The sequence below is a fragment of the Dicentrarchus labrax genome, unplaced genomic scaffold, assembly GCF_905237075.1.
Source record: "Dicentrarchus labrax unplaced genomic scaffold, dlabrax2021, whole genome shotgun sequence".
Taxonomy (NCBI): domain Eukaryota; kingdom Metazoa; phylum Chordata; class Actinopteri; family Moronidae; genus Dicentrarchus; species Dicentrarchus labrax.
Genome location: NW_026136715.1, coordinates 6509203 through 6522133, shown reverse-complemented (window position 1 = coordinate 6522133; position 12931 = coordinate 6509203). Strand labels below are relative to the sequence as shown.

The 12931-nt window shown below is 40.2% G+C and overlaps 1 protein-coding gene across 3 annotated transcripts; it reads right to left on the bottom strand.

Moving 5' to 3' along the window:
* Positions 1–4687: 4687 nt before the first annotated feature.
* Positions 4688–10975, bottom strand: LOC127377780 (transmembrane and death domain protein 1-like). Of its 3 annotated transcripts, none has more exons than XM_051425978.1 (5): positions 8307–10975; positions 7796–7987; positions 6526–6645; positions 5530–5682; positions 4688–5026 (listed from the first exon to the last, which is right to left on the bottom strand). In XM_051425978.1, the coding sequence occupies exons 1-5, from the start codon at positions 8374–8376 to the stop codon at positions 4737–4739; spliced, it is 825 nt and encodes a 274-aa protein (XP_051281938.1). In that variant the 5' UTR covers positions 8377–10975; the 3' UTR covers positions 4688–4736. The 3 variants fall into 3 exon arrangements, with proteins under 3 accessions (XP_051281938.1, XP_051281940.1, XP_051281939.1); XM_051425980.1 differs by having other exon boundaries at positions 4688–4848; XM_051425979.1 differs by lacking the exon at positions 8307–10975 and having other exon boundaries at positions 7792–7851.
* Positions 10976–12931: the final 1956 nt, after the last annotated feature.

Here is a 12931-nt window from a genome sequence, read left to right as displayed (position 1 = left end):
CATTTTGTGGGAAAGGAAGTAAGGAATGTATTTAAATTTCATAAACAGTATCATAAACGAAAGCTGGGACAAGAAGATAAAGCTAAAGAAAGACAAATTTGACCTTCCTTCTGAATATGCCATCAAGACTAAGGTAGATTTGCAGCTATCATGTGGGACAGATATGCAAATGAGTGTCATCAGCAAGGTTTTTTTTATCATCCCATCAACTCATTAAACAGAGCGGCAGGTACTGTTTGCTCTCCTGTCTTCTTATTAGATAAAAACCGCAGTGTGATGACTACAGATACCAGCACCTTACTGAGCCGTTCAGTATCAGCGGGGAAATTAGACAAGACAATGCAAAACAACGCAGTGTGGTGCAACGCTAAGGGAACTCATTAGAACACTACAGCATGGGAGGAAGCCACATGATGCTTTGCAACATGTCATCAGGGGTGTTGTGAGTGTTATTACACAATCATAATTTGATAGCTTGTGCACAATTACTTCATTAATTTTGAGATTCTTGCATGACAAACTCACAGGCCAAAAAGGACACATGAGGAAAAGATGTAATGCATTACGGTGGATCAGAGCTCATGATTAGCTGCAGGTTAAATTGATCCAAGTTGCATATTTATGTATTGCTATTTCATGTTGAGTGGGGTTTTCTTCAATGCACTAGCCTTTAATGTATTTGTCAAGGTTTAGAGTTACATTGACAGGATGTGGATGTGCTGTGAATACGTGGTTATAACCACAGCAACCCCGTAAAGTAAACATGTTTTTGAGGGAGACAATGTTGTTTGAAGCGATGGTTAGACTTATGCACAGTAAGAGTAAAGGACTGGTTGACAGGTCTTGCAGAACCATCAGTTTCACTTTAGTTACATCTTTACATGTTGACATACTGTATTAATGTCAGGCTTGAAGAATTGGACTGTCATGAGTGTGGCTCAGCTGACACTTGAATCAGACTTTAGAGACAAAGACCAGCCGTGTCTGAGTGTCTTAATGTCTGTCAGACGGAGTAGGCTGAGACCATTAACCACACAAGCATTAGTGAAATTGCCCCCTGCTTCAGCTGCATAATATATCAGAATCATTAACGCAAACATTTGCAAATTAGCTTTCCAGCAAGCTCTACATGAAAGCGCTCCATACAGTTCTCCATATAATACTCATTAACCTCAAAACACAAAGCTTACAAACTGAAAACAAAGGGAAATGGAGAAGGGAAAACTCAAATGGGTAGGAATTTCAGTGGTTTGCTCTCTTGTTGTTTGGTGTCCCATGGGTACCTCTGTCTCTAGTGCAGAGGAAACACACCTGTCTGAAACTCAGAGCAGAAATCTCCTGCTTTTATCTCAATAAACAGACAAGCCAGGCAGCCATTATCCAAGGCGCTTTACTGCCTTTGTTTACCTCTCTGTAATGACTCACCTGTCATCAGGGGAATTTAACTGTGGTGGTGATTTATTAACTCTTTTAAATTAGAGCTAAATTAAATTCATCCATTTGATGCACGAAGATTGACAGGGAGTCTATTGCCTGGTCTTTGAGCAATATTAGACTTAGGGACAGCGGATATGTAAAACATGATATTGTCTTAGCTTCTACCCAATGTGCTTTTTACCATGTATGAAACAGGCATCCTTTCCCTCACTTTTCACAAGTGAGTTGCAATTGACAAATGAGATTTGTAGTTTGTTTTTGTTGCAAATCTGCATGCATTCCAGTACCCAAGACTGCACCCACAGCTTTGGTCATTTAATGTGTTTAGGCTTATGAGTATTTTCCATTTATTGTGACAATAGCACTGCTTGGTGATTCAGTGTGCCTTACTGTTTAAAAGCAGTTGTCTAACTGCCAGACGTTATGACCATCTACTCACCTCTTTCTTGCATTTAACAACTCCAAATCTTCAAGGTGTAAATGCTTCTCTGCAACTGCTCTTAGAGGTAAATAATAAAACATAATATACTGTATTTGTCAGTTTAAAAAAAGTTTGAATCTATTTTTGTGAAAGTAAAAAATATTTCTCACTAAATGTATTCCAGTACTTGGGTAAAGCAGAATCAGATCACATGTCTTTTCATAATCTACTAAAGAATCTCAGAATGACTTTTATTGCTCTCTCTATGTGTACCATTGTGATAAAACAATATTAAACTACTCTCATTTTCTACTATTGCACCATGCAGAAGGCTTATTACAGCCATTTAAATCTGCTCATAAAACTACAACTCTCAACTGTCATTTCAATTATGGTGATTGTCTGCTGTAATGACCTGTTGTGACCACAGGATGGCACTGTGGCTTTATCTGTAAACCCACTGAGCTGCTCCTGTCTGATCAGCAGTAAAAACTTTGAAGAAGTCTCAGATTCCCCCAAGGAAACCATGAAAGACAAAGTTGTGAAAGCTGGAGCCGAGGCGATTAAAAAAAAGTATGACTGTAAAAGAGCTGGTGTTGTGATCTTGTTTCCTGTGATCCATATATATTGAGCAAAGGGAGAGTGATGGTTGAGTGGGGACTGCAGCACCTCAGTGGCCCTGCAGATGAATGAAGATGCAAATGGAAGGAGGGGGAAGTTAAAGCCTTTAGTGACACTAAGCACACCCCAGAGGCCCTGGTGCAGAACTCTCAGCCTCAGCACATCAAGGACACAGCCCCTCTGTCTGTGCGTCCCCTTGGCACGCATCACATCCCGTCCATCTACATTTTCATCCAGACAAACACTTGACTCCTTATGCTGTGCTGAGCCAATGACAAGAGACAGATGTGCTCTCCTCGGAGAATCCAGTTTGATAAGCCGCTGCTCCACAAACTATTAAATAACCCCAAGAAACCACCGGAGTAAAAAAAGAAAATGCCCTATTTTACATGAGAATGGATATGCCTGGAAACCGTACCCTCACACGTTGGCTTCGCCTTGGCTGTAAATGTCAATTTCATGTCAGATCCTTTCTCTGTTCATCCATGACGTCTGTGATTGCTTCATCGTTTTGCATGAGAATGGCTTGAAATGAAGGTTGGCCAATTCTGGTGCTCATTTACAGTGCTCTGTAAATGCATCTGAAAGGGCCAGCAGACAATGATCAGGCTCTGCTTTGTAGAATATGAAATTGTGCACTGTACTGTAGATTTCTAAACTTATGCAGTGTGCTTCAACAGGCTCAAGTGTTTATAGTGTTCTAAGAGCAGCTTCCTGGTGGGACCTTGGCTATGCTAAGGATTGTCACAACCATGATGCAGGCCCCATGTGGCATTCTGTTTCTGTGAGTCATTCAGGCATACAGTACTCTGGCTTTCCTCTCCACTGGTTACAGAAATACAGGTGAGCCCACAGCAGGTGAACCTGTCATAGTCAGCACCTGCAGGATCCTAACAGCCAGCAGGGGAAAACTGAAGGACAGAGGAAGTTTTGTTGTGAAGAGTTCTGCTGTACCACCTGGGAAGCTTAGTGATGAAGGTGAAACACAATGTTGTCCTGAAGACACATGGTGAGAAAGACAAACTGTTATTAAATGACATTACTATATGTAAAATAGACTTTGCTTTGTGTGCTAAATATGTAAAAAGAGATTCTTCTACAAAATTCAAATCAGACAATTCTAAATTGAGAACATGCAGTGTCTGTTAGATTATTTAGGTCATCATTTAGGTAATAAGTCAAAACTCAAATGCCCTTTTAGCCTTTTAGAGCGTTGCTCATACAGTTCTGCTTTGCACCATAATTTGTTTAAATGTTGATTTATGAACTAATTGTCTGTAATTGCTGCTTAGTGCCACTGTTAATCCAAGCTGTCTGCCTCCTGAAGCACATTAGGCCAGATTTGTATAATGAAGTAATTAGTTCAATTACAAAGAAGAAAGTACGGATAGCGTAAGAAACGGGTAACAAGAAGCTAGAAAGTACTCACATGCCATGAGCGCGTTTTCTTTTGCTATTACGAAACATACTCACAGAGTATATGAAAATAGCCTTGTTGTGAGGAAATGGTTTTCTTAATTAAAGCTTGCACATGTCAACAAAGTTAATTTGAATCTTCTAATATGGACACTTATTTATTCTGTCTGGGCTCAGTTGCCAGTTTTGCTGCAGCATCTCACATATCAAGTTATTTCAGCTTGCTAACAATCCTTCGCTACTTCACACGTTCAAAAAATATAGGTCTGTGTTTTCTATTTGGCTTCTGTTGCCCGCCAGAAGCTGCCATCACAACCAAGAGTGCTCCATTGTCTGCTAGCATTGTCATTGTTATTAGTCTTTTGGATTGCCTGTGGAGGTATCGGCAGGCTCCGGGGAAGCAGGCGCCAGGCTGGATAATTAGTTGTTCTTCGATGCCAGACGGGCACATTGCCGTCACTTGGAGGGGAAATGGAAAGTGGCATCACTATCACAGTAACACCGGAACAACCTTTGGTGTGAGGGCTGGGTTCCAGCGCATCTGTCACACACTAGTCATCTACCCACTGGCAAGACAATAATGCTTACCAGTCTAGCAATACACAGCATGGATAATTACTTTATCTGAAACAGAATTATTTTTGTCATATTTGTCATAATTAGTTGTGGTGTGGTAGAATCGATAGTGGGTTTCTCTATTGGTTCCGGTGACGATTGTGGACAAAGAGATTGGACGATTTTGCCATTTTAAATCCTCCATAAAAAAACAAACAGAAAGAGTATGCACAAATGTTAGGTGTGATGCAGACTTTTTATTTAACAATTTCATCCCCTGAGCTGGCTATTGGGCAGCCTCTGACCTCGCAGAAGCTGCATCTTCCAACATTACATCTCCAGCCATGAGCTTACTGCAGGAGCTGCTGGTGACCCTGGGGTGACGGCTGTGCTGGTTTCTACGAGAGATGCGGATGATGATGAGAAGTATAGAGATGCCTGCGAGCAAGGTACCTCCGAAGCCCAGCAGGATGCCATACAAAAGTGGCAGAGCTACATCCAAAGGCCCCTTCTGGTACAGAGGGACAGGAGCTCGCTCTACAATCAGATCCAGGTCACGCCATGTCAGATCCCGTACTAACAGACACACACACACACACACACACACACACACACACACACACACAAGCACAAACAGGATAAACACACTTACTACCTCAAAGGACTGCGGGAGCATTTTTGACAAGTTTTAACTTGAATGAAGTACCAGGGAGGATTTTTTAAAAAATGGACAGGTGATAATTACATTTTTGAATTTCTAGGTATCCTGGGAAATACTCCTCGTATAGTGAGAGTGTTGATGTTGAGAAAGTAATGAGTTGGAAGCATGCCCACGGCCACCAAATCTAATCCGGCATCTCATCTAAACACTTAATAGATTCAGGGTTTGGTGAAACATTATATCATTTGTCATTCAGACAGTCTCCAGAGGGATAACCCAAAAATCTCCACTTGACATCAATAGCCGAAGCTATTAGGGGCTTAGCGTGGCCACACATGTTAAGACTCAGCTCTCCATCACTAATTCTATTTTATAGTGTACCAAACCAATGTGACTCTTTCAAGCTTTAGGAAATTACCTTGTCTTTTTCTGACCCTCTGATCTTCCTTCTGGTGGTCCTCTGTTTCCAATTTTACTGGTGGGAAGTTTAAAGAGTTGACATATTTGTGATAGCCTTCAACAAAGCGTTTCAGGCTCAAGGCTTTGTCCTGGTTGATGTTCTTCCCCACTTCTGTAAAAACACACAGCACAGAGACAGTCTAAAAGTATTTCTTTGTCATTCGCATGCAAAACGTGTATGTATTTCATCCTATAAAAGATTGTCAATTTGACTTTAATTGTTGCTTTCTTGCCCTGAAAAAAATTTGTTTTGGCAGGAGAGCAACTGTTGTCCTTCATTTTCTGAAAAAAAATGAATTAACCATTCAAGTTTCTACGTACGAGTAGATCTCTTCAGAACTGCAATCAAGTGTACGATAATTGCTGAATTCTGCATCCACATAGTTTTTCATCAAAGCTACCCCCCCCCCGTCCTATAGCTCATCTCTTCCCATCCTCTCCTTGTCTTTTTTTTCTTTCTCCAAAGCTGATGATGAAAGGAGCAGATGGTTTGTTCTGTGGCTGGTGTCAGCTCCACTGAGTCCTCTGTCAGATCATTTACACCTCCTTCTATCCAACGCCACTCGGCTGTGGAGTTGTGTGTACACTGGACTGCAACACATGCCAGAGACTGGCACTGTGCAAAATATGCCACTTTTGAGGTTCCAATTAAAATGAATCTCAAAGTAATGAAGCAATTACGCGCTGTTGTTCAAGTCTTGAGGAGGCCTTCTTGACCGAAATAAACCAATTTTTGAAAGTACACCGCCATGTACCCAAATTAGGCTTTGTTCCAATTTCCTTTTGTCAAGGGACATGCTGAGATGTCTCCTCATGACATCTGCTGCTATGACAAACACTGTACTGTACATAAAAATTAACTATTATTACTTGTATTTATTCTAACCCATTACCTTAGTTGCACCACACATAATATTCAGTGAACACATGCTCTTTCTGTCCATTTGTCTCTCACCAATGGCAATATCTGTTCTGCCGATGTGCTGCAAGGCGCGAGAAAGCCTGTCGTAGTAGGTCTGCTTGCCGTACCTCAGCAGCCAGTCTGTCAGGGCCGTCCGGCACTGAGCTTCACTATCTAGTAAACATAAAACATATGGTCCTCAGACAGACAGGTCTCTGACAGTCAGCTTACTGCCAGGAACTCCCCAAGCTGAGCTGGACGTGTGAGAAACAGACAGGTCTCAGGGTGGACTTTTCTTCATTTCCACTTTATTGCAGCTTACAGCCTGTAACTCTTAAAGGATTGGTTCACAATTTACCAATTATATCTTAGATCATATTAGATATTTTCAGTGTAAGCGATGGGGGACAAAATCCACTGTCCTCTTGTTGTGCAAAATGCATACTAATAGTCAGCTGAAGTGAATATGACGCTTCAGTAGTCAAATCATAATCTTTTTAGTATAGTAAAAGGTTACCTCTTTGTGTTATGCCAGACAATGTTTCCTTGCTGAGCTGCAGTGAAAGGAGAGCAGCACAGAGACGGCATTTTTGTAACTTTTGAAAGACACCCACTTATCGCAGACTGTTAAGGCCTCATAAATAACTTCAGCTGAACATTATGCAATTTGCACAGAAGAAGGACTGTGGATTTTGTCCCCCATCACACACACACACCGAAATTGCTTTAAGAGGGGACAATTATCATTGTCGACAGGAGAAATAATTTCAGCAGTGAGGGAAGAAGTATTCAGTTCTTTACATGCTACAAGTAAAGCAAAGTGGGGTTAGGTAAAAGTATGAAAGTATTATCAGCAAAATGTACAGTAAAAAGTCAACTCTTTGTAAACTCAGAAAAACAGCCCTGTTTTCAGCATTCTCCTGCTAAAAATTTTCTGTGTTAATGTTTATTTAGCTTAAGAAGTAGGGGAATTTTCTCAACCCACAAAGGAACATTTAACGTTAATCTTTTAGTTTATCAGAAAAATTCAAATTCAAAATAACCAAATTGGTATATGTTTTTAACTGGAAGGGAATGAAAAATAATCTGCAAAGTAGATAGTAACGTTAGCTAAAGCTGTCAGACAAATGTAACGTTAGTGGAGTAAAAAGTACAAAATTTGTCTCTGAGATGTAATGGAGTAGAAGTATAAAGTTACATAAAATTGAAATGCTAGTAAAATTGCAAACAGTAAAATACAAGTCATTAGACATGTATGATCTCTGTGGACTAAAGTGCCTCCGGTCAAAGGTTAGATGTGTTTCAGATCATGATGCGTACAAACCCGCAGCAGAAGAGGTGTCTCTCTTGGCTCGAGGCTTGACATTTAGTTGTTTTTTTCCTGGTGAGAGGCGCTCAAGATGCTGGAAGATGTTCTCCTCTGGGTGAGAGAGGGCGAACAGAAGGTCCTCACACTCTTTAGACGTCAGCAACTCCACTAAGCGCTCCAGCTGATGAACACCAATGTCTTCTGCCACTAAATATCCATAACACATAAGTGATGAAGGCATGACCGTTATACAGTACACTGTAAATTCCACTAAGCATAATGCTGACACTACACAACATTTCTGCAGCACGCCTGTGCTCTCAATTAGCAAGTGCTGTTTGTGTGGCGGGAAGCTGTCATGTTACCCTCCTCAGCTGCAGAGAATAGAAACTGAATAATCAACATTTTACAACAGAGAACAGAACAATCAGCAAATCCAGTCTCACTGTGAGTTTTTTCTTTTGAATTCATGTAACATGCTGTCTGCTGATGTAACTGCACCTGCTGTAGGAACATTTGCTCTCACCTGTGTCCTCTCCGAGTGTTGATCTCAGAAGTAGAAAGATGAAAAAGCGACAGATTTTCCAGACTTTCATGTCAGCTGAAGTAGTATGGGCAAATGCAAGCTGCTAACAATATATTATATAAGTTTATTTTCAAAACTGCCTAATAATCTAGAATTTGTTTAAAATGTAAACAATGCAACTACATTTTTGGCAATGTTCTTGTTTTGGAACAGGCAAAATATATTCATGCCACTGAGAATATGTTCATGGTTGCAATATATATATTTTTATCCTTAATTTGCAAGTGATAGGAAAAACATCTGCAATTATATGAGCCATTGTCAAAACTGCCATTGATTAATCTTCTGACAGTTGACCTCACAATAATGTGATGATATGAATATATTCATGAAAAATAATATAAATATTTTAGTATAATATCAGTATTGCAAATTATATTATATATATTACATAAATGTGTGTGAAAGTGGTTTTAGGTAACAAAGCTGAGTTTATAGTGTAACATACACATCTGTTGCAGATTAACCAGACCACACAACATCTTCTGAGTGTCTCAGCTTGGACATTTTCTACTCCTAACCCTCGACTCTACTACTACTACTCTGTGTTGTACTCTTTGTGTTGTGGTCATGCACTTAAAAGCTTGACATTGTTGAGTAACTTCAGTAAGGTTCATCCCTTGCCTTTGAGACTTGGAGGGTTCATTTCTATTTATGTGAGTGTACCCACATGCATAACCATGGGCCAAAAATATGTTGCTTTGCTCTGTGGTATTATAATGATTTCACATTTCAAAAAGAATGATTGTCAGGAGACAAAAACAAAAGAGACCCCAGGAATGAAGGGACATTGAAAATTCTATTGAACTTTAAAGCTTTATCAAGACCACACACCAACATTACAAAGAGGGTGATGCATGTAAAATCATAATGGTTGTAATATTGAAATATGGAAAAGGAAAACAGCAAAGACCATAATGTTTCTTTGCCTTTGATGTGCATTACTGGAGATAAGTATGCTGGAGTAGTTGAGATGCATCTCTCTAGCAGGGAGAAACATGTTTAATGACAATATTGTGTGGGCTACAGTGAGGGCATGTTTTAAATTGTTAATAAGCTTCATTTGCCAAACAGTAAAGGTTGTTTGTGTGGGCTGAGTCTCAAATTCTCCACGTTGACTAATGAAAAAAAACCATCATGCTCTGGGGCTGAGAACCACAGGAAGTTGGGTGTGGGTGGTATAATGGCTTTGTAATGATTTGAGATGTTGCACTTGTAGAAAAAAAGAAACAGTGGGCACAAGGTCAAGAAATTTATTCATATTACTTTGTTGCTCAGTACATCATCTTACACAACATATTTTGAAATATATATTGCAGGAAAAGTACATACAATATACTATTATACGATCAAATAATCAAACAAACAGTATGATCTTGCAAAAAATGTATAGTTTCCAATGTTCAAAACGCAGTCAAAATGAAATAAACAGATTTCTTTGACTTGTGCCTTCTGGTGTTGTGACTGTTAGCCTGTGGAGCCGTATCCCCATGTCTCTTACACTTCACACCACTGAAATCTGGTTAAATACAGATACAGACTCCGGTGGAATGAAGGATAGAACACATGGAATATTCTTGCAGAAAGTGTCTGAAAAAGAAGACACAAATATACACAACTCCTTCTTTATTTCCAATGTTAGATTATCGTTGTGATTCTGATTCATGCCAGTTTTCCCCAGGCGATGCACCACAATAAGTGAGTTTATTGCAGGAACACAGAGTGCTAACTTTGAGGGTTTAAGCTTTACTTTCAATGTTAAGCTTCAGGATGGAGGCCGACCCTGGCACCTGGTGCAGAGCGATTGGGAATGTATGATTTATAAGGAGGCCTCCGAGGTTGAGGGGGTGGCAATGAGTGCAGCAGGAATTGGATGTTGGCCTCTCCCTTTTCTTGAGTTTAAGTTTGAGCCTGAGCCTGAGCGAGACCAGGCCTGTCCTGCTCTGTGGCTCCAGGCTTTCAGGCTTCTGTTGAAATCCTGGGCTCTGGCACGTTATCACAGGCCTGAACTGAATGACTGTTTAGTCATCAGTGATGCAACCCCACCACAGCCCTTCTCGAGCCCACCTCTGCCACCAGACACCCCGGCCAGTCTCGCAATCTGTCTGCCTCAGAGTCATGCTCCTAGGGAAACACACCAACTCAACACGAGCAACACCTGAAGCTTTCTAATAGTAATACTTTCCCCTCTTTCATGCACTTACATTCGCACACTTTTAAACACAACTGCCACCTTCCTACGCCCAAAAATCTGTTGGTCCTGCTGAATCTTAAAAACAAATGTTGCTTCTACGTACATGATTTCTCCAGGTGATCTTATCATCCTAATAAATTTGCCACAAGTACTTTTGTAAGTTTACTTACTTACTTAATTTTGTGACTATTAGTTATTGTTGTAGGTCTAGACAAATCTACTGTCTGAAGTTTTTTCAAGATTAGACTTTCTGTGCATAGATGAATGCCTTACCTTGCTTAAAATGCATTACTCACCTTATTTGCTTCTTTAGTTCCCCAGCGACTGTGTGAATGCAATGCAAATCAAACTACAAAAATGCTCAAAGCAATCTTCACAAGGTACTGAAGGTACAACCGACAATGTGCTATCTGTCTCCTCTCTGACTTTTTTCTCCACCTCATTCAGGTATTGGTGTTTTAGAGGACTGTGCCGACCAATAAGATTCAGGCACCTGAGAAGGACCACCCTTTTTCAGCCATAAAAAGCTGCCACACCCTGCAATGTGGCATGGTTGTAATGCCGAAAATGAAGAAAAATATATAATAAACACAGACACTAGAATCAAAGTAAAGGTAGTATTGCCAAAACGGCTGTGACCTTACAGCGGTTTTAGTAAAATCGTCAGTTACTTTAATCTCTCTAACAGACACAACATCTTATGCACTTCAAGGAAAGACTCTAAGGAAGGCATAAACTTACAAATGAAATAAAGGAGTTTCATGTAATATTCACCTAATAAGAGCCTTGTTTTCATTATTTGATGAGTCTCTGCTATAATTTGCTCATTTCTGTCTCGCTCTCTAGGGTAAACCACATTCTTCATTAGGCCAGAGCATCTCTAAAGCATTTCAGAAGCCCTTCAAACCCATTTTCGTAAAATATTTGAATGATAATTTGCAACTGTGACAAGAAGAAATTTTGCCTTTGCAGTTTGTTAAATCGGTTTATATTCTTCCTCCAGAGAATCATTAAGCCCTACAACCACTAAAATCCACACTGTAATATATTATCAAAATATCTCAAAATAACTGTGCTGTTAACTGAACTGCCATCTGTACAACACGCAGTGTACTTTGTTTTCTGGCAGAAAACAATCCTAACACATACATTTTATTAACAAGAAACTTTGCAGCTCTGTTCTCTAGCTGGAAGTATCCTCTTTTCAGCCTTAAATGAAAAATTGGGCGACACCCGACATCCTTCACTGTGAAAGGAGCGACTTTTTCTTTTTGAAAAGCATTCCTTTCACCCCTCACAATGGCAGGGTTGGGGGGGATGGGAGAGGAGGAACAGACACATTCCTGAGGTGCACCAAGCTTCACCTGACAAGATATTTCTCTCGAGAGCACATTCATTTGAGCCCAATCTTCTTTATATGTGATTTTATTGACAAGGACACCAATATCTTTGAGTTATGAGCTGTTGTTCTCTAGAGACAGACAGTGCTTTACCTCTGTGTTCTGTGTGGGCCAGATAGCTCTGGACAGTGTGACTTGTTCGAGGTAATCTTTTGGACCTCTGGAAGGTGACAGCTGAAAAACGAGCCTCTAAAAACACTCTGCTCGAAGGCAGCCTCATGTCTGGCTTACTAACCACACAGAAAAAGACTGCAGGAGATTTTTTTTAGGTCCACTGACTATGTAGCCTCGCGCTGTGAACTGTCTGAACCAATTTTTTCAAATGTATATGCAAATAAATACGTAATAAAACCAATTTATTTTCTTTTCCAAGCTATACTTACTAGACACACTGGCAGCACATATCATTGTGCATCAACTGATGTCTTCTTGAAGTCTCTGATAAAGGTGTGTGCTGTTTTTGGGAAGCTGCCTCAAATGAGATCAAAAGCCCTGGTGCTAAGGTGCAGCTCATATTCACAAAAAAAGCATTGTGTTTAGAATTTTTTTATTGATATTACTAAAGCAATATCTCAAAAAGTGTAAACATCAAGCACTATGACAACAAGCAGTCCACAAAGCGTGTTCGCCAGTTTAACAAGTTCTGCTGAGTAGATTTGATTGCTGCTGGTTTATGACTGTGCCTCAGATCTCAGATTTCTGTTTTAAGGGTACTGCTGTTCAGAATAAAACAACTTAAAAATGTTGTTCTTTTTAGTCGAATATTGTATTTTGTGTCCCAGTGAGAGGCATACCTTAAAGTTGACAGGTTGGTCAACAGTGCATTCAGGCCTGAGGTTTCTAAAAACCTGCACCTCCATCTTTTGCTGGAATGAACACGCAAGGTTACTGGTGAGGAAACACAGTCATTCCGAGATGGGGTGAGGGCTGAGCCCGAGACAGAGATTTGTTGAATGAAGAGGTGCTGAATT

Bases quoted from the DNA above. Each gene is read 5' to 3' on its own strand.
- LOC127377780 (XM_051425978.1), bottom strand. From the start codon at position 8,376: ATGAAAGTCTGGAAAATCTGTCGCTTTTTCATCTTTCTACTTCTGAGA. The intron at 6,646-7,795 runs GTTTGTACGCAT...TATGTTTACTAG, and splicing joins AGACACCTCTTCTGCTGCGG to ATAGTGAAGCTCAGTGCCGG. The intron at 5,683-6,525 runs GTGAGAGACAAA...GTGTTTTTACAG, and splicing joins CAGAACAGATATTGCCATTG to AAGTGGGGAAGAACATCAAC.